This window comes from Limulus polyphemus, unplaced genomic scaffold (assembly GCF_000517525.1).
Source record: "Limulus polyphemus unplaced genomic scaffold, Limulus_polyphemus-2.1.2 Scaffold336, whole genome shotgun sequence".
NCBI lineage: Eukaryota > Metazoa > Arthropoda > Merostomata > Xiphosura > Limulidae > Limulus > Limulus polyphemus.
In genome coordinates, this window is record NW_013665946.1 from 70,533 (window position 1) to 95,986 (window position 25,454).

At 31.0% G+C, this 25,454-nt stretch overlaps 1 protein-coding gene across 1 annotated transcript in view; it reads left to right on the plus strand.

Annotated features, from left to right (window-relative positions):
- Positions 1-23,109, plus strand: part of LOC106457480 (regulator of microtubule dynamics protein 1-like) — a 40,628-nt gene extending 17,519 nt beyond the window's left edge. The window contains exons 4-9 of the mRNA XM_013916900.2: positions 1,388-1,524; positions 4,719-4,796; positions 10,682-10,780; positions 17,253-17,303; positions 20,099-20,179; positions 22,863-23,109. Coding sequence (XP_013772354.1) covers positions 1,388-1,524; positions 4,719-4,796; positions 10,682-10,780; positions 17,253-17,303; positions 20,099-20,179; positions 22,863-22,925 — 509 coding nt within the window. The 3' untranslated portion in view covers positions 22,926-23,109. The remainder of the gene's footprint in view (positions 1-1,387; positions 1,525-4,718; positions 4,797-10,681; positions 10,781-17,252; positions 17,304-20,098; positions 20,180-22,862) is intronic.
- Positions 23,110-25,454: the final 2,345 nt, after the last annotated feature.

Sequence of the window (25,454 nt, forward strand, 5' to 3'; positions counted from 1 at the left end):
ATATATATATACACACACACATCGAAGATAGTAAGATAAATCATATATATTTGTGTGCGTGTGTATATATAATAGGGAGTGCAAACAGGGGTGCCAAGGTCTAAAGGTCTTGAAAGTAGGGACATAATATTGGGAGAAACATTTTTCTATTTAAATATAATTCAGCAACTTTATTGTTAAACTAATTCATGTTGATTATATATTGAAGACAAAAATATAAAACTCTGTTGTTTGACTTGTTCAAAAGTGAACCTTTGTTCATCAGAGGCAAATTGAGAATGTCTAAATAAATAAAGTGAAGTTTGATGAAAGGAGGAGTGATGTCATGGTTCAACACCATAACAACCCCAAAGGTTTTGATTGGCTTTCAAAGGATTGTTGCAGGGTGTCTCATTTTTGTTGTGTAATGTGACAGGATATGAGAATGTCATATATATAAAGAGGTTAGAAAGTTTTTTGTTTTGTTTTTTACAGAAATGTCGTGGGTAACTATATTTGGTATTGATGAAATAAACTAAATATATGAAGATAGATTAACAAGAAAATGTTAAGTGGATAAAACTAAAACTCAAACATGGAAAATTATTGGAAATAATTAATAGGTATTAAGAAAGATCAAGGGTAAAAATAGAGGATTTAACACCACGCATGAGAAAGGATAAACTTATTTGTCAGACAGAGAACACAGTTATGGTCAAAAATTATTTAAGTTTATATCCACAAGGCTGAACAGCATTTAAAGTGGCAATCCAATAGGATTTTTTCATTTCACTATCAGATTTAGCTTAGAAACCAGTTTCAATACCTATGAGAATCACATCCTTAATATAATGACCAGGTTGGTTGAGGTGTTGGGCAAAAAGATTAACCACACCTGCAGCAATCCTCTGAAAGCTAATCAGAACACTTCCAGGTTGTCATGGTGGTCTACTGTGATGTCACTTCACTTTTTCTCTCACTTCACTCTACTTAGTCATTCCCAGTTTCCCTCTGATCAGAAAGGTCCACCTTTTGCAAGTACTTGAGTTATAGGTTTTATGTTTTATCTTTAATTGAATTTTTGAACCTACATGTGTCTTCCTAACATCATATTAATTAACATGTAATAAATATTTAAACATATTATCAAACATATTTTAAAATTTTATTTATGGTGCACCAAAGTTATTGGAGGATGAGGGCACCTACTAGCATCCACCACTGATATATCATATGACATAATACTGTGTTAGGAACACAATATCTTCATCCTTTTTTTCTAAGAGTCTAGTACCTGTTGTTGGAAGGGAAAATAATTCAAATTTTTGCTAGCATCAATTATACATGATTTGAATTTATATTTCTTGCCAGTTAAAGTTTGAAACCCTTGCTATTTTCATGGTTATAGCTTTTAACTATGCAAGCTCAGCATTAGAAGCTGACTCATCAGATCCAGAAGTCCACAAATGGTATGCTATCACTGTGGGAAGCTTGTCCAATTATGGAGGCCTCCATGAGAAAGTGAAAAATGGATATTCTTTCAAAGTAAGTAAATTATTTAATAAGTAATTGAATTCAAATATGTTTGAAAGCAGTAATTAAACAAGCCAAAGGAAAATAGTGTAGTTTCTTGTAATTAGCACTTTTATGAATCTGAACCTATTATTACATGTGATTGAATTTCTTCACTCAGCAGCATTATCCTCAATTTCATTCAGCTCTTTACACTACCCAAACTTACTTTATGTTTTGAGTTTCAATTTTAAATCTTGATGTAAAATGACTTGTAATCTTGCTGTGTATTTACTGATAAACTTTCAAACGATATGAAGTTATGAAAATTAGATTTTTTCATAAGATCGTGACAAAAATGTGTATGAGAAAAGAAACAGTTGACCCACTGAATTTCCCTATCAGTCTTCCACACATCACATATAATCCTTTCTTTTTGTAAGTTTATTCATCACAGATGTGAAAGAACCGAAATTAATAAGTTAAATAACACACAACTTTTCTGGATAAGCTATTCCACAAATTAATCACCTGTAGAGATATGTAATTCTGTTTATCAACAAACTTAAGTTTAGTTTTTCAAGACCTCTAACAATTGGGAATCTATCTTTATCACAATGTTTAATTGTTGGAAAGAAAAACACCTGCTCTGATCAGCTAAGGATAGTTAGTTAATATTACAGAACATTGTGTCATTCTTTAAACATTTCTATAGTTCTGGTGTGAACACCTTTTTGAAGCTGGCGATGCATGGTTATAATTAATTATACTTGTCATAAGGCATTAGTATTAGGCCTATTATATGCAATGTTATATATAATTTTCAGTCTGAATCACATTTTGATTCATTAGTATTCAAGAGTACAGAATACATCAATAGCCAACTCCATTATTCAAATAGAATATTACTGAAAGTTCAAGAATCTAATTATGTTTATGGTAGTACAGAATTTGAAATATATCAGTGTTGAAATTAGTAATATTCATATATTTGTAGAAGTTTGAATTCAGATCCTGTTATTATTTGTCATGGCATTGGTCACACAATTAGCTGTTGTTTGTATTCACAGACAAACTGACAAATAACTGTGTAATTCTATTGGCTGCTATGACTCCAGTACTTTAATTTCAATTGGCCTGGACTAGTGATGTTACATGGACAGTAATATGACATTTTAAAACTATATTGTTGTATATAGACATCAGATATTTGTAACTGAGAAACTAAGACAATGTTTTAAAGTTTAAGTTAAAAAATTGGATATTAATTATTAGCAAATTCATACTAGCAGGAAAAGTTTCAGCAAATTTGATTGTGATCTAAATTGCATTTCTTGAACTACTTTCTGCATGACACAAGGCTGCAAGGGCTGCTGTATTGATCAGAAAAGCAGTACAACTCAATCAGTACAAGTTAACTTTTAATGTCCAATTTTGTATAAAAGAATCAAAATATGGCATCAACCTGCTTATAGTCCCTTGTTCATTTTTCAAACATGAAGGACTGATATTAGCTAGGAATGGTTTGTCTTTTAATTCAAAAAACAACTTAATAATAATATTGTGAATGCAATTTGTATTAAATGTAATCTCTTTTAGAGGAAATTCATAGTGAAAAATTTTACATGGATTATTAAATCTACAAACTAGTGCTTTGTTCATAGACTGTATTAAAAACCAATTAATTTGTTAATTAATTTTATATTTTGGGAAATGAAAATCCATATTCAGTCAATTTTACCATTTTCAAATTTTACACACTATGAATATTTATTGTAAAAATGTTACAGTTTAAATTTAAATTTTGTGATCTAAAAGATGAATTTAAGCTTATTAGTAAATGCTGGACAGAAAACATTTCTGCTGATGACATCACATGAAATTTTAAAGCTTAGGCAGTGGCCATTAAATTTAACTAAATGTGTATTTTTTATCAAATTAAAAAACTTGAAATTAGTATCAGTAGAACATCAACTTTTCTATATTTAATGTAAACCCACAGGGATACCGAGGTTTTAAGTTTCTGTTACCCTAATGAGCAATATGACAAATCATCTTGTTGGAAAAATTCCAGTTAAAATATTGACTTGTTTTTCTGTTACACAAGTCATTACATTCAGCTAATTGATGATTTTTACATAACACTAATCTTACTATCTGTAAAGCTTGGTAATTTACTCAATATAATCAATTACCCAGGAGTATTGATTACATGAACCAGTGTCATGTAACATTAAAGATTAATCAAAATTACTTTTAAATTAATTAATCTCATGAAAATGGTCAACTAATTAGAATTAATATTTCCATTTATTACTGTTTTTGATTATTATAGCTATCCAAGTAATCAAGTTATTGCAACAAGATTTCTCATTATTATTTGTTATTCATTCAAGTTTGTTAAGCTTAATCAATTAATGCTGTGAATTGCAAAAATAAGTGTTGAATCTGCATTTTACAGCTTTAAAATAATAAATTGGAATATTGTTGTGAACAGAATGATAACTAACTTTACATCCATGATAACCTAATTCTTTACCTCTAACAAGAGAAATGGCATATACTGTTAAGTTTATTGTCTCTTTGTACAGTGAAGATGCACCTAAAATATCTACATGCTTAGGCTTAGATAGAGGTGTGCACATTCTGTTCACCATCATGTACTTTATCGCCTCAATATAGTTGCCTGTATAAAATCATAAACTTGATCCTAAAACTAAGACTAACTTATGTTAACCTGTATCTGATTATCTGATAGTAATCTCACTAGTTACTATTATGTTTAGCATTTTTCTGATTTATAATCAATGCCATGAAATAATGTTTATTTCCATCAATGAAAATTCAGTAGTTTTAGTGAAAAATTGTAAGTAAAAAAACTTATAGAATGGTATTAGTTGTATTTTCAGCTTAGATCTGAGATTTTATATGAACACAACTAAAACAAGATGATTAAACACACTGTGGTGAATAGAATATTCACAGCTACATCTTGGTGATTAAGCACATGGATACTTTAAATGTAACTTCATGCTTAAAGGAACAATATACATGAAAGCATTTAAAACTTCAGTTGTTATGGGTAGAGGAAAATAAGATTATCATAGGTATAAAATTAGTCCTTGTTTTGTACAAAATAATGTTTCAACACAAAGTGATCCAAAAATTTAATATTTTCATTTCTGAAAGTAGTGTGAGATGTTTCGTAATTATTGTTATTTACTTAGCAACATGTAGATCTTGCTGTGGAACTCAAGCCAGACGATCCAACTCTACATCATATGCTTGGAAGGTGGTGTTATGAGGTTTGGGAATTTAATAACCTTTTTTTTTTATTGATTGAGAAAAATGATTTAAATGCAGCGTTGGTTTCTGTAATAAACGCTCTTCTACATAATTAACACCGATGATATTTCAACTACTTGTACAGTTTTCATATTTCATTTGCATAACCTCTACAACCTCTTAAATGAATAACATGTTTTTGTTTTGGTAAGACTTTATATTGTATTTCTTATTTTATCTATCCTAACACTAACTGTACTGAAGTCATCAATGTATAGTAAAATAAAATGTTGAAAAGTATGAAATAAAATTAATAATACATTTTTTTCCTCTGCACTATTGCAGTATTGGTCAGAAAAATACAAATTATTTAACAACTTAAGCTTTTCACATCTGCTTCCTTTTCATTTTATGATTTTATTGATCTACTTTGTACCATTGGAGCATTAATCATTCCATCAAAAGCAGTAAGTGACAGTAGGGATGCCTTAGTTCTTTTCTATAGAGCTAGTGTAAATAGCATGTGATAGTGAAGCGTCATGTTACATAGATGCTTGAGTTTGTGAAGTTTTAGATGTTTGTTTTACTAAAGTTTTGTTAAGCTAAGCTGAGAAGTTTTCAACTTTTACATTTTAGTCACTTTTGTTAAAAAATATATACATAAAAACCATGTAGTTTTCAAATATGTATTTTAGAATGCAAAAAATATATTATTCACTAGAATAGAATGTTCCAAAACTCTATAACGTATCTGGCTTTCTAAGTATGCTCTAAACAGGTTATAAAAATTCAGTTAGATGTTTGGAGGAGCACCATGATGCTAATGGGACAAGAAAAATGTAATGAGTGAATAATCTAGGTGTTGAAATCAAGACAACTAGAAATTGACTCGTATAGATCTCAGAAGTTAGAGTGGGGATGGGCTTCTATGGTGGGTTTGACAGATTAATTGATATCTCAGCAAATCAGTAACATAGAAAATTCAGACTTTATGTTCTTGCTTGTAATTGTGTATAGTTTGTGTTCCTGGTTGGTGTGGAATTTCAGCAGCCTATGTTTGATGTTAAAAATTTCTGGAAGGGAGAAATTGGAACTCTGACACAGCATGTGACACAGAAAAATGAAGATTGGGAATTTTTTAAATATTTATTTTTGAATTAATAAGCTATAACTTAGATAATGTACAAATTTGAATTATAGACTATATTTTCATGCCAAATTATTGACAATGATAAAGTCATTTAATTAAATTTCGAATGTAACATGAGAATGTCACAACATGTGCAAAAGAGCCAGTTTCGATATGGTGCATTACCTCTACTCACACATATATAGCTATTCTCATTCAGTGCTATCCTGTATATGCAAACATTTTCTCACATGCCTTGCACTCCCTCTTACCCACAATTATTGTGGTTCCACTGCATCTCTCATACAAATTATCATGGGACAACTTTCCACCAATAGGAGTGCAACACAACCACCTGATGCATGTGGCTCCCTCTATTTGATTCTACAAAACTATCACTTGGTGCTATTCACATGTTTTTTTCTTTATTAGTACCATACAAAGTAGAAAGATCATTGCTAAATTTTACTACTGTTTTCTGTGCAAACTTCCCTTTGTTGTTATTCTTTTTTTGTTTAAATAACTTTCAATATTTCATCTTTTAATGATGAATACCGAAATTACTGTGACCACTTCAGAGGTTATTCCACACTTACACAGGCTTCAGGTCAGGGGAACTCGACTGAGGAATGTTTGGCCTTTATTTGCTGGAAGATTGAATGTTATCTAAGTCAATCTTCTTATCCTGATAGTGATTGACTTCCTCCTGGATAAGCCAAACTTTTTTATGACAACAAGGATTTTTACTGTCTTATTCCTCCTCCCACTTATGCCGTGCCTTTCCACTCCTCTCCTGTGGAACCTGCCAGGCCTAATTCAGCCTTTGTAGACATGATTTCTCAGGCATGTTCCATTTTATCCATTTCCCTGATTTCTTATAATCCTATTCCTTCCTTATTACATGACAATCCTTCCGCTCAGTATTTTGTTTTCCCACCTTCTCCTGATGTCAGGATTCATGCTGAGCAAATTGTTTCTTAGTTGCAAGCTGGTGCTAGCATGTCTCACCATTCATGGACCACAGATCTGTTTGCCTTGGGAAGGATGGATTGGTGCAAAAAAATGGGAAGGGGGACAGGAGACAGAAATAGGTAAAGAAGGAGCATGGGAGAAAAGGGAAACTAGGGAGGATAGGGAATAATGTTGGTGTGCAACCTTAACACATGATTCCAGTGAGTCAGGTACTCCCCCCCCCCCAAAACAAAACAAAAACACTAGCATAGGAAAGAAGCCAGATGAAAGTCTGAGATAAAAGGTAAGTAAATGTACATGAATAAGAAAGGCATCCCTCCCTAATAAATCCCAGCATCAGAACAACCAATTATAGTGTGACAAGGCCAAAGAAGATATCCATGCCATAATAGAAAAGATAAGTGAACTCATAACTGCTGAAAATCCCTCAGGGGAATGGTGAATAGCCTTGGAAAGAAGGTGAATACAGAACAGATAGCATAAAAGAATAGAAAGGATAAGATGAAGAGAAGAGGATTGAGCTTGAGAAAGACAAAGAGAAGATAAAGGATCTGACCCTCAAGTCTGAATAAGAGATTCCAGATTTGGGGTGTCCAGAAAGTGGAAGTCAGCCCAATGATAGGCTAAGGCATGTGTATCAACCATAGGAGGAGGACAAGACATGCTGGTACCAATAACAAAGTTAAGATAGAAACTAATCAGCATGAACCTGAATATCGGGAGAAGGAGGAAAAACGTAATACTTAGTAGGAGGGGTTGAATGTAGAAGAGAAGGCAAAGAGTCATAAGATACAGGAGAAAGATAATGTATATGTAACAAACTTTAGGAATCATATCCAAGAAAGAAGTGGAAGGTCTAGGGAGATCAGTGACAGCAGAAATAGATGTTGTGGCAAAAGCTGTAGGTGGGAAAAAATTGTATATATCTTCATCCTCAGGAAATAGTTATACAAGTAGAGAATGTCTGTTTCAGGTTCAGAAGAAGGTCAAGACTGCATGAAGGACTCCATCTCCCGATGCACAATGGCTGACACCTCCTCAACAGACAAAGAGGAGCTCGATGCCAGACAAAGTAGAAGTCACATTAACTTGAGAGTTCATAATATGGAAAGAAAAAGAAGGTCCACAAGAACTGCAGGAGCAGTATTAAATTGAATAATAATATACAAAGTGAACTTTACACCAAAAAATTTGAAAAAGTTAAAAAAGAATAATTTTATGAAATTTCACAAGTGAAAAACTCGTACCTTAACTCGTAGGTGCCAAATCAAGAAGTGATGATTGAATAATCAGTACAAAGGGAGTCAGCTGCACTAGGGTTGTGTGTCACACTCCTATTGGTGGAGGGTTGTCGCATGCTCATTTGCATGCAACAGTGCAGCAATGTCACACATAAATGTGTGATTTGAGGTGGGAGTTTCAAGGTTAGTGGCAATCAAACATTTTACATACAGAGGACTGCACTGAATTGGAAAGCTATGTACAAGCAGAAGTAAGGTATCTTGTTGGAATATTTTGTTCTCTTTTCTGAAATGGCATTTATGGAACATTAAGCACAATTGGAGAGGAAATTGCCTCAAAATAACTCAAAAAGCTTGGAAATGAAACAGTTGTATAGAAGGATCTAACATGGTACACAGGTGAAGAATGCAAAAAAGCTTGGAAATGAAGCTGTTGTATAGAAGGATCTAACATGGTACACAGGTGAAGAACTTATCAAAATGTAAAAAATTTTGATTTTCACTAGTGATTAATATGGCACATACATTCTTTACATAACTGTCAGAGCAAACCTTACTTCATGAATGAGAGAATCTAAACTGGAGAGAATGTTTTGTTTCTAGAATTATGTAGTTTATGCAGATATCTGTAAACTTGACATGTATTTGGATTTGAGGGAAAAAATCAGTCAATCATGGTGTCCTGTCCTATTTTGAGGGTTGACAGCTGTGGTTCTCCATTGTTCTCTGTTTTTCACTGCCTGCATCAACTTTCTTAATTCAAGCTTCTCATCTCTATTCCATTTTCTAATGTCACTGAGTCAAGTGAGTTTGTACCTGCCTCTCACTTTTCTTTCTTCAGTTTTACCCATCAGAATCTCTGCCAACCTTCCATTAGGTTTAATTATATATCCAAAGTAGAACATCTTCTATTTTCTACATAAGCCCACCAGTTGTCTTTTTGTTATTGTGCACCTCAATACTTTATAGTTGTAACACCACATTTCAAGTTCTAGATCATTTGTCATTTCTTTCCTTTGCTTTATCTCTCTTTCTGAACTTTTCATCACTAAATAAATATGATCCACTTCTTATTTCATCTGTTTACCTTCTACTTTGAAGCTTATTCTGGGAGATTCCTCAAATCCTGAAATTAACATTATTGTAACACTGTTGACTCTCTGAGTGCATAGTCATTCCCTTTATCAACAAGTTTGTTAAGTAACTGTTGTATCTTTTCCCCAGATTCACTCAGAAGTACTGTATCATCAGCATACCTATTTGTACACATTATTTCTATTTTAACTCCATCTGTATCAATAATTGCCTCTTTCATCAACCATTCTTCATGCAAATTATTTAATATTTATGAAAGTGCATGTTCTTGTCTTATGCCTCTCTTAACTGCAAACCAACTGCTTAGTCCTTAATCAGTTCTAATTGGTGCTTCCGGACTCCAGTATTAATTCTTCAGGATTCTGATAACTGCTTGACCTATCCAATTTAGCTTTTAATGGTTAACCCATCTTTACTACTTTATTCAAATTTCCTATATCTAACTTGAGCGAAATAGTGCAGTAGAATGCCCAGACCCTTCCGCTCCCGATGGGTGTTACCACCACTAGTCAGGTGAATGCCAAGAGGCAGTTTTGAGATTAGCTTTAGATGACAGATGCAATGCCTAAGAACCCCACATTAGAAACCCCCTGCCAAGGAAAATATAAACCATCAAAACATCACTTTCCTTAAAAATGCATTCACTTTTTTGTTTTTGTTATTTTATTTCTCAGAATTTCCTTTTCCAAATTAATTTGATAATATCACTTCTTTTTTAGGATTTCTGAACTGTAGAACAGTTTTAGATTCAAGCTTAACCCTTTGAGTGCATAATTAAATTTTGGGTAGGTTCTCAAAGTGTCAGTTATCCACTCGAAAATGAACTTTAGAATTTGACCTAACATAGTAGTCAGGTGAAGAACTTGTCAAAATTTAAAGAATTTTGATTTTCACACTAGTGATTGATATGGCACATACATTCATTACATAACTGTCGAAGCAAACCTTCCTTCCTTCTCTTCTCTTCATTCTATAGAGAAAAATTACCTTTTACTTTAAAAATTAAGAAAACATTGGTGAAAACGTTATAAAGTAAATTTACTTATTTATTCTAAATTGCAATAAGGACAGTAAAAAACATAGCATTATGACATTATTTATTGCTAAAGCAGGAAATTTAAGGATGTGTGGGTATTCCGATTATCACATTATGAGGAAAAGATTTTATGACACCATGGGGTAAATCTGGTTATAGCATCCAAAGGGTTAATCCAGTTTTTGAAAAGTTACATATCTATATATATTTCAATAAAATCAACACATTGTATTGTAATAGATTTACTTTTAAACATTTTTTACCACTAAAACAGTTTTGGCATAAAGAAGTATTGATAATTTTCTTTCTACATGCATCTTGTATGAAAAAATATTTTAAATAGTGGTAGCCTTTACAATAAGCTATCTTTTACTATATTCCTTATTTATAAAAAATAATTCTTGAACTAATATTTTCTTTGTTATAATCCAGATTGCTATGTTGACATGGTGGGAAAGAAAAATTGCATCAACTTTGGGAAGCCCACCACCAGAATCAACCTATCAAGAAGCTCGACAACACTTGTTAGAGGTAATGCTAATTTGTAATTTTAGAAAAATACATTTAGTAATTAAAAAAGCAGAAGTTAAAGATAACAACTATGAGCTTGTTATAAATCTCTAAAATATATGGGTGAATGAAAAAAATTTGGCCTCTTTGATCCAGACTGATCTTGAAAAGCATAGGTTCTTCAAGGAACAAGTGCAATGAGTATCCAATTTAGAGGTGGATGAGTAGTGGTACAAACAAAGAAAAAAAATGGGTATGCTCTGGCTTTTTAACTTGTTGAATTGCTGCATTATTGTGTCCTATTACCTTTTTTGCAAAAACATATCTTTTGTCTCAAAAAGATTTTGTCACAAATGTTTTTTTTTTTCAAAGATGACCTGGACATTTCCTACTTGGCTAATGAATTTCTAATGTCAACTAAATACCACAATGGGGCTACCATTATGTTGGTTTTTAAAATATGTCATAATCCCAAGCTGATTTTCTGTAAATCAAATAGATTTATAATTAAATAATTAAAATATGTTTTACTATCACCAATAAGAGTGATAATGTTTTTTATTAAAAACATAACACGGTTACAATTTGAAATAATTAAGTAGTCAGTTAGTCCATTTGTTTATGTATGTTGTTTAAATAGGATAAACAGAACAATAATATTCAATAAAGATTTGAGTCACCAAAATATTTTTCAGTCACCTGCTGTACTCACTAAACAGTAAACTTAATTGATGACAGTTGTATTTTATATTTGGTGAACGTAATAAAAAAACATGTTTACAAACATTAACTCAATAAAACAATAGTATACCTATTAAAAAGTAATAAAAATGTAATTTTAAACAAAGAACCAAACATTAACAAAATACATTTATTAAGCTTTAAGCAATCTCTAGTCATGTGACTTCTTTGTTTCATACTGTATGTATTCTTGTGTCTAGGTAAACTACTTGTACCTGATGATGACAAAACCTTCTTCAAACATTGTAACATTTATTACTGTGTTAAGCTTGTAAAAGTTTCCATTATTACTCATTCATCCCATCTCTAAACATATAAGCTTACCTTATCTCAAGTTATCTGACGTTTTCTCATGGAACAAAATTTCTGTAGCTATCAAACAGATATAACTTAACACTCAATTCACAAAGGAAAAGAAACATTCACAAAAACTCTAAAAAACTCTTAAACTTAACCAATATGTTTATTCTACTATTAATTGAAAGTCTAATTCTTGGTCTATTCAATCATATTTAAACTTTCTTTACCTGTTTTCAAAGCTGTGTTTCATTAGTAAATGATCAAATCACTTGAAATGCTTGAAAATCAAGAAATGGATAATATACTCTCAAGGCAAATTAAAATTTATTCTTTCGGATGGGCAGAAATATTCTTTAAAAAATTGACAATTGGGTTGTTTTGTTTAGAGACAAAAACTTTTTGCAGTTATGCAGAAATGAAAATATGAGCCTTTTTCTTAATGAATTACACTAAATAAATGTCAGAAACAGAAATATATTGATTATAAAATATTTTGGAGTTAAACATTTAAAAAATAAAGTTAATATATAGAATTAACTTTATAATTTATGTCTCAAAAAATGAATAAAGTGGTGAAAAATATTAAAATCCAGAGGAAACCCTGTCGTCAGTCATCAGGTACAATAATTTGGAATATAGTTATTTTTTTATTCTAAATTTTGTATGTTAAAATGTACACACAGGTTATATCAACTGCATTGTTTAACATTTAGAAACAGTAAAAGATTTATTCACTTACCAGTCATCTCTTCCAACAGTACTATGCTCACTTTTCTAGACTTGTTATTTCAGAAAATTCAGTATTGTTTTACATATAATAGTGTTGGAGCTTTAAGTATTGCATCTATAACTGCACAGTTACTAAAATACTTTGTAACCAATCAAAAGAAAGAATAAAAATAACTCATTTTAAAGTCAAAAGTTTAAAGTCAAACAACATTAAAATTAGAATAATATCAACTTAGTTTATAAAATGCATAACTTTTGATAGTTATAACTTTATTTGACTAAGTTTGAAACCCATTAGTGAATGAATAAGAATAAAACTAGAAAGCCTATTCAAATAATCTAGTATTGTTATAAAGTATATTTTTAATGTTGTAATTTACGTTTTAGCTAGAGGGAGCTGTGGGTCATAATTATGATTTTAAGATTGAAAGGTTTAATAAAATAGGCCTGGAAAACCTACAAAATTGTAAACATTTTGATGTTAGAGTTTCTAGTAAATTCGAGAGTACATTATATATATACAGGGTCCAGTGAAGCATAAAAAAAAAGATAGTTAGAATATAGAGAGTTATTTCTAATTAATAAAGTGAGTCAGTCAGTTACTTGTATTGAGTTATTTTGCCCAAGTAAGTTAATTCTTTACTTTAGTGTAATGCAGTTAGCATCATTTGTAAACATGACCTACAAGTACCACAGTGTTTAAACATGTAGAAATGTTAAAAGAGGAAATAAACTAATTTGTTATCATTATGTGTATTAGAATAATTGAAGGAACCTTCTTATGGAAGAACAAAATTACAAAATAGTATCAGAAGTAGGATTGTTTTGGTGAAAATAAAATAGAACTTTGAATATATTTGAAATAGGACTTTAGTGGTTGAAGATAGCAATAACGAGGTCAAAAACTGAGAGCGAAGCATTACTTGAAATTTTAAAATTGTTAAGACAAGATCAAGAAGAAACTTACAGTAAAATAAAAGACCAAGAAGAACATGATAGGAAATTAAAACAAGCCCAGAAAATTAGAAGAATATGATAAGAATTTAAGGGAGAAATTAAAAGAAAAAGACCTGTTATTTACAGAAGAATTAAAATCAAAAATAAATATCTTTGAATGTAAGATTTATGAAGCTATAGGGGATATACAGGGAGTTTACAACAAGATTGGAGAAGTATAGAAATGCTGTAATGACAAAATATAAGAAGTAAAGAAAGACATCAATGAGGTGCAAAAAAAACATCAGTGGAAATATAAAAATGGGAGAAAATAAATTATTAAATACAAAGATTAAACCAATCAATAAGTTTCTTGATGGGAAGACTTGCAGTATGTTGATTGACACTGGTTCTACAGCTACAATAATTCAACCTGATTTGGTAATGAAAGATGGGAAATTGCCTCCTGAGATTAAGAAAGAAGAGAGAGTGATGTGAATAGAAGGTGGGAATAAAGTTCCAGCAAGATAAAAATTAAAAGTTACCTTTACTGTAGGAAATATTTCTTTGCTTCATGATGTATGGGTAATTGATATTGATGAACAGTCTATATTGAGAATTCACTTTGTGCTGAGATATGGATATGAGTTCAGGCTAGCTTCAAATAGTTTCACAATATATGACTAGGAACTTCCAGTGTTAACAAAAGAGATCAGTAATTGTACCACAAAGAAGTGAAATACTCATATACCAGAACTTGTTACCAATAAATTTACACCTAGTGACTGGCCATAATAGAACCAATTGAAATACTCATATACCAGAACTTGTTACCAATAAATTTACACCTAGTGACTGGCCATAATAGAACCAATTGAAATACTCATATACCAGAACTTGTTACCAATAAATTTACACCTAGTGACTGGCCATAATAGAACCAAACACTTCAGCATGTCCTGATGGATTAATGGTTGGTAGAACTCTCATGGTTTTGAGGACTAAAAATGTCATCATTAGAGCCATGAACATGACAAACCATAAATTTCGAGTCAAATCTGGATGAGATATTGCAAGATGTGAGGCTGTACAGATAGTACTTTCACATTAAAGAACATCAGAAGTAGTCACTTTTTAAGAAAGATGTAGGAACTATAATGTAAAACCCTTACACAGATATAGCTTAGCACATCACTTTCAAGAGTTGTATGATGGTAGCTGTAGAAATCTTACAATTTATCACTGCTGGGGGTTACATAACTTTCTCAAAGAATATCAAGACATCTTCTCCAGTGGATCTCATAACTTAGACTGAACAAATAAAATATTTCACAAATTCATACTGACTGTGCAGCCCCAATGCTTCAGTTAGCCAGATGACTTTCATTTGCAAAACAAGCTGAGGCTTTGAGAGAGATAAAAGCCATGAAGGAACAATGAGTGATAGAGCCGAGTACTAGTCTTGGGCACCACATATTATACTTATGAAGAGGAACAATGGATCCACAAGGTTCTGTGTAGACCATCAGAAGGTAAATGAAGTTCCAAAGAAGGATGCTTAATTACTGCCAAACATTTTCTAAGTGTTCTAGGGCTACTTTATTAAAACATTTTATCTTAGCATTGTCATTATAACCTGCAGCTCCCTTTGGCTAGCATCTAAATTACAATATTAAAATATATCTTATAACAGTATTATTGTGTTAACAAGTAACAACACTTTTGTAACTTCTCCACACAAGCTGCAGTAATATTTCATTTTTACAAAGATGGGATTATACCATTTACCTTTTTAAAAACTAGTTGTGTAACACTGTGACCAAATTCTCATTATTTCTTACATGAAAGAAAATAGTCCCAGTATAATATAGTATTTTAGATTGATCAGTGTTGACCATATAGTCCTAAAGTAACTTAAATAAGAAAAAAAGTTAAAATAACATTAATATATTCTGTAAATAATTTATATCTTTATTTCTAGTAATGTGATTGATATGAAAATAAAAACATTTAATAAAAATTTCAAATTTTGTGATTAAAATTATATAGTTGTAATTATATATAATCATATTTATAAAAACACTTATAGCATTGGTTAACAGGATACTTTTTCAAAGTTTTGAAAAAGTCATTACTTATGCAGTCCGTCCAGTTGCATTTTCACTTATCTTGAGTATCAACAATATGAAAACCATTTTTCTTAAGAGAATTTCTAAGCAATAGTCATTGATTCTGTGACAGTTCTGTGTTATAAGAACTGCAGGTGTCCTAAAAAGTACTAACTTTGACAAAAACAAACCTCTAAAGCCTAGACACATTGTTAGAGTGTATGGAAAAAAACTAAGGAATGAAAATTTACCATGGCAACATTTAATTGACTTTTGTATTGTTGTATTAGCTTAAAAGTAATAATTTACTGTCTAAGGCTTTAACTAGATTGCTGTAGACTCCAACTGTGTTAATTGTAGAAAACCTCAAAAATATTTGATGGTAATTAATAGCCCAATCAAATAAAAAATAACTAGTGTTCATTTTTGATACTATATGATAGTGTAAGGGTATCTGCCTGTATTTTTTTTTATTGATTTTTGAAAACACATGGGTGGATTAGCCTCCCCCTGGACCACTTACATCTACACCTGCTTGTACAACATTAAATAATACAGTTATTAATTTTTTAAAAATGGGTGGAGTGAGTTCAGCCTCCCTGGACCACTTCCCTAGATCCATCATTAAATAATAAATCTATACCATTATAAGTTAGAAAAGTAATGTAAAAATAAAAATGGTAAATTTACACTTTATTCAACACTTAAATAACCAGAGAACTGAAAGGTGGGGTTGATTCACCACATTGGACACAGCGGGTAGTCTGACATGGCTTTGCTTTAAAACAAACTAACAAAAGAATTAGTGGTGAGTGCTGTCACCTATTTGCCTTCCATCTAAACAACAGTTAAAAGTTTGTGACAGTGGCAAATAGTCTCAGTAGCTTTGCAACAACAAAGAAGGAGTGAGCAAGTTATAGTGCAATTGGGATTAAATGTGTGACTCTCAAATCATGAAGCACTCCCTCCCTCCTTCCCCATTATGCGCTTAACAACAAACAAAATGAGACTATTTTGATTACTTAGATGATAATTGGAATAATTGTAATTGGAACAACTAATTCCAATTAGTTGATTATTTCTGTAACATTAATTGATTAGTGTATGAGATACTAATCAATGTCATTGCTGTTCATAGGTAATTGATTAAATTGTCCAGCTCTACTCCAGTTAAGAAACAGGAGTGATTAGTGTCACTTCACTTAAGAATATCTTTGTATAAAGTGTTGAATAGGATATAGTTGAGAAGAGTGCTATTCTTTGCTTCTTTACCCCATTAATATTTTCAAAAGTTAAATGTTAACTGCTGCATATAGTACAATATTTTAATTAAATAACAAATAATAACTGTTTTTTTAATTACGTACCAACAAAAAGGAGTAACATGATTTAAAACCACTATGCTAAGAATCTGGATTTTTATAGTAATTTTTGTCACATTAGCTGTGGTCAGATGTTAAAATATGAAATAATTGTTTCAGTTTTCATTTTTAATTATTTGCTACTTGTAACTCAAATTACAAAATAGTTTTATTCTCCATAACTGTTTAAATGTGTGAGAGTCTGAAAATGAAGTCATTCTCTTAGAGATATTGATTTAATGATTTTTGATGAGTTTGAGATATACAAACTGAATACTGTAAATTATTATTTTTTTTAATTCTACTTTTTTTATGTAGGCTCACCAACTAAAACCTGGATGGAAAGAAAACATGCTTTTCATTGCTAAGGTGAGAGACAAAGTTATGTATTGACACCATGAAATTTACGTCTATAAACACTTTACAAAAAATAGGAAGTCTTAAAAAAAGAGAGAGAAAAAACTGCAATAAATTCATTGATTATTTTCTTTTATGCAATTTAAATATGTATACTTGCACAGGCTCAGTATGCGTAATATAAATGTGAGCAATAACTATGTCACAAATTATTCCCAGGTTTTGAAAAGCTTAGGTTCTGTGTGAAAAGACAGAAAAATTTATCCTCTGATTAAGGATAGATATAATGAGGGCAATATCTCAGTTACCAGGGCCTCAATGTGTATGAGGCAAAAAAATCAAAATTATGTACCTAAAAGTTTGAAATTATGCATCATAAAATTGTTAATTATGCATAGAAAATTAAAAATTATGCATTGATTACACGTTAAAATTTCAATTATGCAACCCTTACCTAAAGTAAAAACAGCTTAAAACAATAACATTTAAAAGTATTTTTGACATACTTAATGCAATTGCACCATTAACAGCAGCTTAACACATATTTGTTATGAAATAACAACAGCAAACACACTTTTAGACTCTATAATTCTTTTGCCAGGCCATTAATTACACAGTCTTACCAAACAACAAAAACAAACTAAGTAAAAAGTTATTATTTGATTATGCAATGCACCACAGATTATATGGTCATATGAAAATTATGCAAAAAACACTGCAACATTATAATTGAATTAAATTCAAGGTCCTGGGTTCAACTCCTGGAGTCTCTTTTCATTTATTGGCTTTTTCACTTAAAATTTAATGTTAAATATGACTGTTTCATTGTGTCGTAATTTTATTGTATTATAGTAAGACATAATGTTATTTGTCATAGTTGCAGTATTCAAGTTGAACATTGGTACCTATAACTTTAAATAGCAGGTGATTAATTTTACACTGTAGGAAATGTGTCACTAGTACTTAAGGGTCAAGTATAATATTGGAAATTTCAACCAATCTATGAACACAATACAATTTTTGTGTTCACACTTTCTAAAAAACAGTTTGGTAGATGTTTAATAAAATTCGGAACACATCTTAATGATACATGTACCCTCTACCACTTGATATTTGGAAAATTAGAGGTATTTTCATCAAAAATGACATAACTCATCACAATCTGAGTTTTCAAGCAAAATTAGACTTAACAAGTTAATTAGTGATTGTTGTGGTTGATTATTAGTAGTAAAAAAATTTGCTATAAAAGAATGTTATATGATAAAATATGCATCATTGAATTTGATGTAATACATAAAGCATTGAAGCTGTATTCAATCGACTACTTAGTCAGTTAGTGGACTGTAGATTTGTTTGATAAAATGTCGACAACCATAAGTACTGGAAAGCAGTTTTCTACTGAAAGTTATAGAAGAAGTTTAACCAGATGAATGTGAACATCAGTTGCTGTCAGTTTACCAGCTTAATATAGTTCACGCCATAACAGTTGTTGCTCATGCAATTTGATAATATAAATGTTTCAACCGCTACTGTGTCTGTCATATCCCCAGCTGGCCTCATGAGCCCTGGTATTAGGCAAAAGGCTTTATCAGTACTGAATATAAACAGATATAGTGTGGTTGACACATTGTTATACATTCTTTATTTTCACTCATAAGTTCTTGGAATTTATACCGTAATAAATTATTGGCACAGTAAAGTAAATGTAGATTCTGTATAGTCAGTATAGTGTATCCAATGGTGTCACAAACAGTATTAATTTTTATTTTAAAAGCAGTAAAAATGAAGTGTAAAATACTTATGAAGTTATTATGTTTCCATGAATTTATCTTGACTCAACATACACCCTGAAACTTGTTTTTATTGTTATGTTTCTTAGCTTTTAAAGTTTTCCATTATAAAATATACTGTTTAATGTAATAAATACAAAATAATACTTTATACTTTAATTTGTTGATTCCAAGGTGTAACCTGAAACTCTTATTGATTTTAAGCTGTTTCATACTTCATAATCAGTTTTATGTAAACTGTGCCTGTAGGACCCCAAGGTTCAAGCATCAGTGTTACCCAATTCTGATTCCATGGGTTCTTATTTCAAATTTATAGACTTTGATGTTAATCATGTAAAGAAGTTATGACATATCATTCAAACAAAAACATTTTTATGTCTTTCAATTTTGTAGACCTAGTTTTCAATTAATTATGTAAAGAAAATATGGCATATCATCCTGATAAAATAAAAATATTTTAATATCTTCCAAGTCTGTAGACCTACATATCAATTAAGTATGTAAAAAAGGTATAACATATCATTCATTTAAGATAAAAACAGTTTATATCTTCCAAGTTTGTAGACCTTAGATATCAATTAAGTATGTAAAGAAGATATGACATATCATCCTGATAAAATGAAAACATTTTTATACCTTCCAAGTCTGTAGACCTACATATCAATTAAGTATGTAAAGAAGATATAACATATCATCCTGATAAAATGAAAACATTTTTATATCTTCCAAGTCTGTAGACCTACATATCAATTAAGTATGTAAAGAAGATATAACATATCATCCTGATAAAATAAAAACAGTTTTATATCATCCAAGTTTGTAGACCTTAGATATCAATTAAGTATGTAAAGAAGGTATGACATATCATTCAGATAAAATAAAAATATTTTTAGATCTAACAATTACCATTTTCTGAAACACAAAAAGTTATAATTTTTTATGGGTTTTGTGCTCATAAATGATATAATAGATTTCAGTTACTTGGAATTCAAATAAATTAGTGTTTATTTTTTCCAGACTTACATTGGAGAAGGGAATTACCCTCAGGCATTATCCTGGATAGACAGAGCAATCATGGGTTCATGTGTGAGAGAAGATGTAAGTTGATAAAATATATGGTGTATTTTTAATCATTACAAAAGTAAGTGTCCATTGACTTAAATATCCTTGTGCAGGGGTTGGAAAAACAATTAGAAACACCCAATGAAATCACCTCAGTAATATGTGGTTAGAACTACTTCAATTCTTTATAGTAGGGCACCTGAAAGATCCTGAAAGCTATTTAGAGGAATCGTATTCCATTCTTTAAGAACATAAATCACAGCATTCTCGATCCCTCATGATGATCTTCCAACCACTGTTACATTTACGTGATGAGCCTTATGGGATAATCACCATACTCTAATAACCGTTGATATTTGCTTCTTTTGAAAAGCCAAGAAGTTATGCAAATTGAGTAATTAGAGTGTATGTTACTTGGAGTTCCTACAATCTGTCTTCTTTGAAAGTCTAACTAAGCCACATGTCTTTCTTAAGGTGCTTGAAAACTAATTTAGAATATAGCTTACCAACATTTAAATAATATAGGTAATCTGTGTAAGAGGTCATTGGAAAAAGCTGACAGCTAGTGTTTCATAAGTGAGGTATACTCTGTTTATTTATTTAATGTTATTTTCGTTAACAGTATTGGTTAGAAGGTTTAAAATATCTAGCTTTATTATTTTAAATATTTTATTGTTATATTTTCATTAAGGAGGTTGTATTGCATTGTTAGCTTAGTATACGAGTTAGATCTAATTTAAATCTCATGAGACATTATTGGGTTTATGGCCAAAGATGTTAACAGCAAGTGTACCAAACTGGTGGAACAATATATTCTGATCTTTATAAGTAAGAAAGTATGAAAAGTATATTTAATTAGCTATACTTTTTACGAGGTTAATTTTTTAGTTTGCTCTAAGTAGGTAGTAGTAAGTAGTTTGCTCTTATTGGAAGTTAATATTAAATATTAATCAGTCAGTTGAGGATTTACTCCATTGAACATCTGGGGAAGAATGGGCACATTTTTAGTTAGGTGTTTCTTTTTGTCCAATCCCTGTATTTAAACGTATGTACTATTAAAGAAAAACATTTGTAATAGATAGTGTTGAAGCTGACAAAACATGTTCTGAACATTAAGTTGGTATGAAATGTGATAAAAGACCACAGTAAGATTTCCAATATTTATAGTGTTTCATTCTTAATACTCCCATCACAATTTTTCAACCTAAAAGGTCCATTAATGGCTGTCATTTAGATTGGCCTGTATCACTGCTAACCAAGGCATTTTTTTCTATCTTATTGCTAAATCTTGTGAAACTGTTTTCTAATTTAAAAGCAGTCTTGAGGTATTGGGTTACAAGTAGAAAATTCTTGACAAATAGTCATAATCTTTTTGGCTCTTAAAACACTATTTTCATGAAAGAATGAAAGAGTTCTGTTTCAATGTTGCTTTAAGAAGCTTACTCTTTCCAAGTCTCATGAAAGACAGCCATTATACTGAAAAACCTGTCAGTTTACTGATATTGTTTGTGGGAAATTTAGGTAGGAACTGTATGATACTCATGTACTTGACTCCAACTTGAGTGAGATAAAAGTGGACACTAGGACTTGGAAAAAAATAATTAAGAATAATTATTATGTAGTTTAGAAATATGTTCAGAGTGAATGAATAGGGTTTTTGATGTAGATTAGAGCCACCATAATATGTTACTTTCACTGTAGTTTTTTCTTACATAAAATATTTAATTCTTCAGTGTATTAGTATTTCTGTTACATCTCCAGTCATTTGATTTCTTATTATACATAGGCTTTGGAACCTTTTCAAAACTGGGGGCAGATATTTTCTGACATGCAAGGTATTAATTTTAAACAACATAACTGATCTTTCTTGTTAATATTGGTTGTAAGCTATGATTAAATTGCAACAAAAGCAATACCAGACCCTCCTTTAATTTGCCATAAGCCTAATATATGATGTTAGCCTGCATGGAAGAAGGTAACTACCAAATCTTTTAGATTAAAAATCTTTTAGATTATCTTCTTTTTCCTTGAGTATTGTACTACATTTTTAAGATTGATAAGTCTGTTCACCACATTGTGAAAACTATTTTTACTGACTGTGATGAAAGACAGTGTGACCATATTTCCAGTGTGAGATTTTGATAGATGGCTAAAAATTATGCTAGATTCATTAGGGAGTCATGAAATAACACCACAAGGAGACTAAGGGATGTGCAATCTCAACTTGATATTGCAAAGGAGCACTTCTGCTGGAAAAATTTATATAGCGGGTGCTGAAAACCATTGAACAAAACCCCTTTACAGGGTGAAAATCATGCATGCACACAGCACTCCTGTATGTCAGGCCAAGTGGTGAGAAAATTAAAAATGTGCATTATGCCTATACAGAAATGTACAAACTCTACTAAATATTACATATATTGTTACTTCTGAAATTTACAATCATACTTTCAGTGTTAATTTTGGTAGGTAAAAAATAGAACTGCATGAAAAAATATTTGTTTGCAATAGCAAGTGGTACTGCCCCCTCCCCCTAAGTTTCAAAGCCTATGTTAGAAAACTTACAAGATGCTAAAGTTCTAGTAAACTATAACAGACTTGTTTTCTTCTCAAGCATGTTACTCTTCTGAAATAGAAGTATTTGTTGACTCTTATAGGCTCTTAATTTAATTATTGATATTAAAATTATTTCATCCTTACACCTTATAAAATGTTACAGGATGAACTGGCCCAGTCAGAGCTGCTTACTCTCCAGAACAGTTATGAAAAGTACAGATCATGAATACGAAACAACATTCTTGTTAGCTAAGAATATCAATACTTATTGAATCTCAGTTGATAAAACAAAACAAAATAAACTAAACAGGACAAGTGTATTAATCCTTTCTGGGCTATATAGCTATATATATATATATATATATATATGTGTGTGTTGGTAATGGTAATTTGATATTTTAATTTGTTATTCAAATATTATGGCAAAATATACAAAATATTAATAAATAAAAGATTTAAAAAATTATAATCATGCTGTTGTAGATTAAATATTTTGTAAATTATTTATAATGAAAACCTAAAAAATACAGGCATGCCATTGGTTCTCTTGCAACATCACTTACTAACCAAATATAGGTTAACATAATGTTCTGGGACAACATGGTACCTATTGGTCAATCTCGGCTGTCCCATCCTCTAAACTAAACTAAATAAATAAAAAAACTTAAAGCCAGCCCTTATCATTCAAGCTTTCTTTTAGACTCACTTAAATTTACTGCCTCCACGATGTCTGAAAACAACCCATTCCAAAGACCAAACACCTTTTTTAGAAAAATAAAACTGTCTTGGATGAAGATGACTCCTACCTTGCCAAAATTTATATTTGTATCTCCTTAGTCCTACTATTCTGACTGTTAAATATGAAAATAGATGATGCATCAACATTATCAATTCCTATTATAATCTTAAACACCTCAATCTGAATCCCCCCCCCAACTCTTCTTTTTTTTTAAGAGAAAACAATTTGAGAAATTTCACCCTCTCCTCGTATGACAACCCCTCCATCCCAGGCACCATTTTAGTAACTCTTCCCTGAATCCTTTCCAACAATTCAATGTCTCTCCCAAGGTAAAGAGCCCAAGACTGAACACAATATTCCAAATGTGTCCTAACCAGTGACCTGTACAATGAAATTATAACCTCTTTAGACTTTTATTCAATATTTCTGTAGATACAACCTAAAATCCTATTTGCCTTACCACTAGCAACAGCACACTGCTTGGATGGCTGTAGAGACTGATTGACTATTACACCAAGATCCCTTTCCTTCATAACACTGTTAAGGTTATTCCCATCCAAATTATACTTATAATTAAAATTATAATAACCCACATGCATTATCTTGCATTTATTATAATTAAAACCCATCTGCCAGTTATTTGCCCAACTCACTAAATGATCTAAATCCTTTTGTAAATCAGCAGCATCCTCTTCACAACTAGCAACACCCAAGATCTTAATATCATCTGGAAATGTAAGTAACTTATTGACAATTCCTTACATCTATGCCATTGATGTAAATCAAAAAGAGCAAAGGTCATAAGACTGAGCCCTGATGTACCCCAATTTGACTGAACTCCATTAATAACAATCCTCTGCTTTTTTCCATCTAGCCACTCTTCTATCCAATTTGCTAACTTATCCCCCACACTTATAGAGCTAATTTTTTTTTTACAAGCCTCTTATGTGGCACTTTGTCAAATGTTTCTGAAAATCCAGATACACCAAATCTGTACCCTTATCCTCATCTACATAAGCAGTAACCTTTTGAAAGAATGTTGAAAGATTTGTAAGCAAGATTTTCCCTTAGTGAAACCATGTTGACTATCCAATAAAATTCTAAAATTTGTTAAATGACTTTGCAAAGCATCTTTTAACAGACTTTCCAAAATGTTTCCCACAACTGATGTAAGACTAATGGTTCTATAATTACTGGGACAATTTTTATCACCTTTCTTGAAAAGAGGAGTTACATTAGCCAACTTTCAATCCTCTGGTACCTGTTCACTATTCAAGGACTGACAAAAAATAACAGTAAGTGGCTCATGTATTCAATCTTTAACATCCTTCAAAAGCTTTGGGGAAAAATTATCTGGTCCAGGAGCCTTATCATTCTTTAAACTTCCCAATTTTTTCTTAACCAGCTCAGAATAAGAACAGTCATCTTGTTTTGCCTCATTTCCATCTATCAACTGTTCATAATGTGGAATACTGATTAAATATCTTGTTAGTAAAAACTGAAGAAAAAGCAAAATTTAATATCCCAGCCATCTCAAGATCATCAGATATGAGCCTTCCTTTATCATCCCTCAAGGGTCCTACCCCATCCTAACGTTTTGTTTTGTCTTAATGTATTTAAAGAAATCCTTACTGTTAATTTTTACATTTTCAGCTAATCTTTTCTCATACATCCTTTTTGATGTCCAAATTTCTTGCTTCACCAACTTTTTTTTGGTCTTCTATAATCTTCTAAGTCTCCTGTCATACCAGTCAATTTATATTTCTTAAATTTATGATGCTTTAAATTTTCTCTCTTAAACTCTTTGTGAGCCAACCTGGTTTTTACTTGTAGCTACCCTTTTCTTTCTATAAGGAATATGTTTACCTTGAATATTGAAAATTTTATCTTTAGAAGTTTTCTGCATCTGATCAGTATCTCCAGAAACCCAGCTACCTAATTCACAACAGATAATTCTTGTTGCATCCCTTCAAAATTTGTAACCAAAATATCATTATTCCTTATCTCCATATGCAG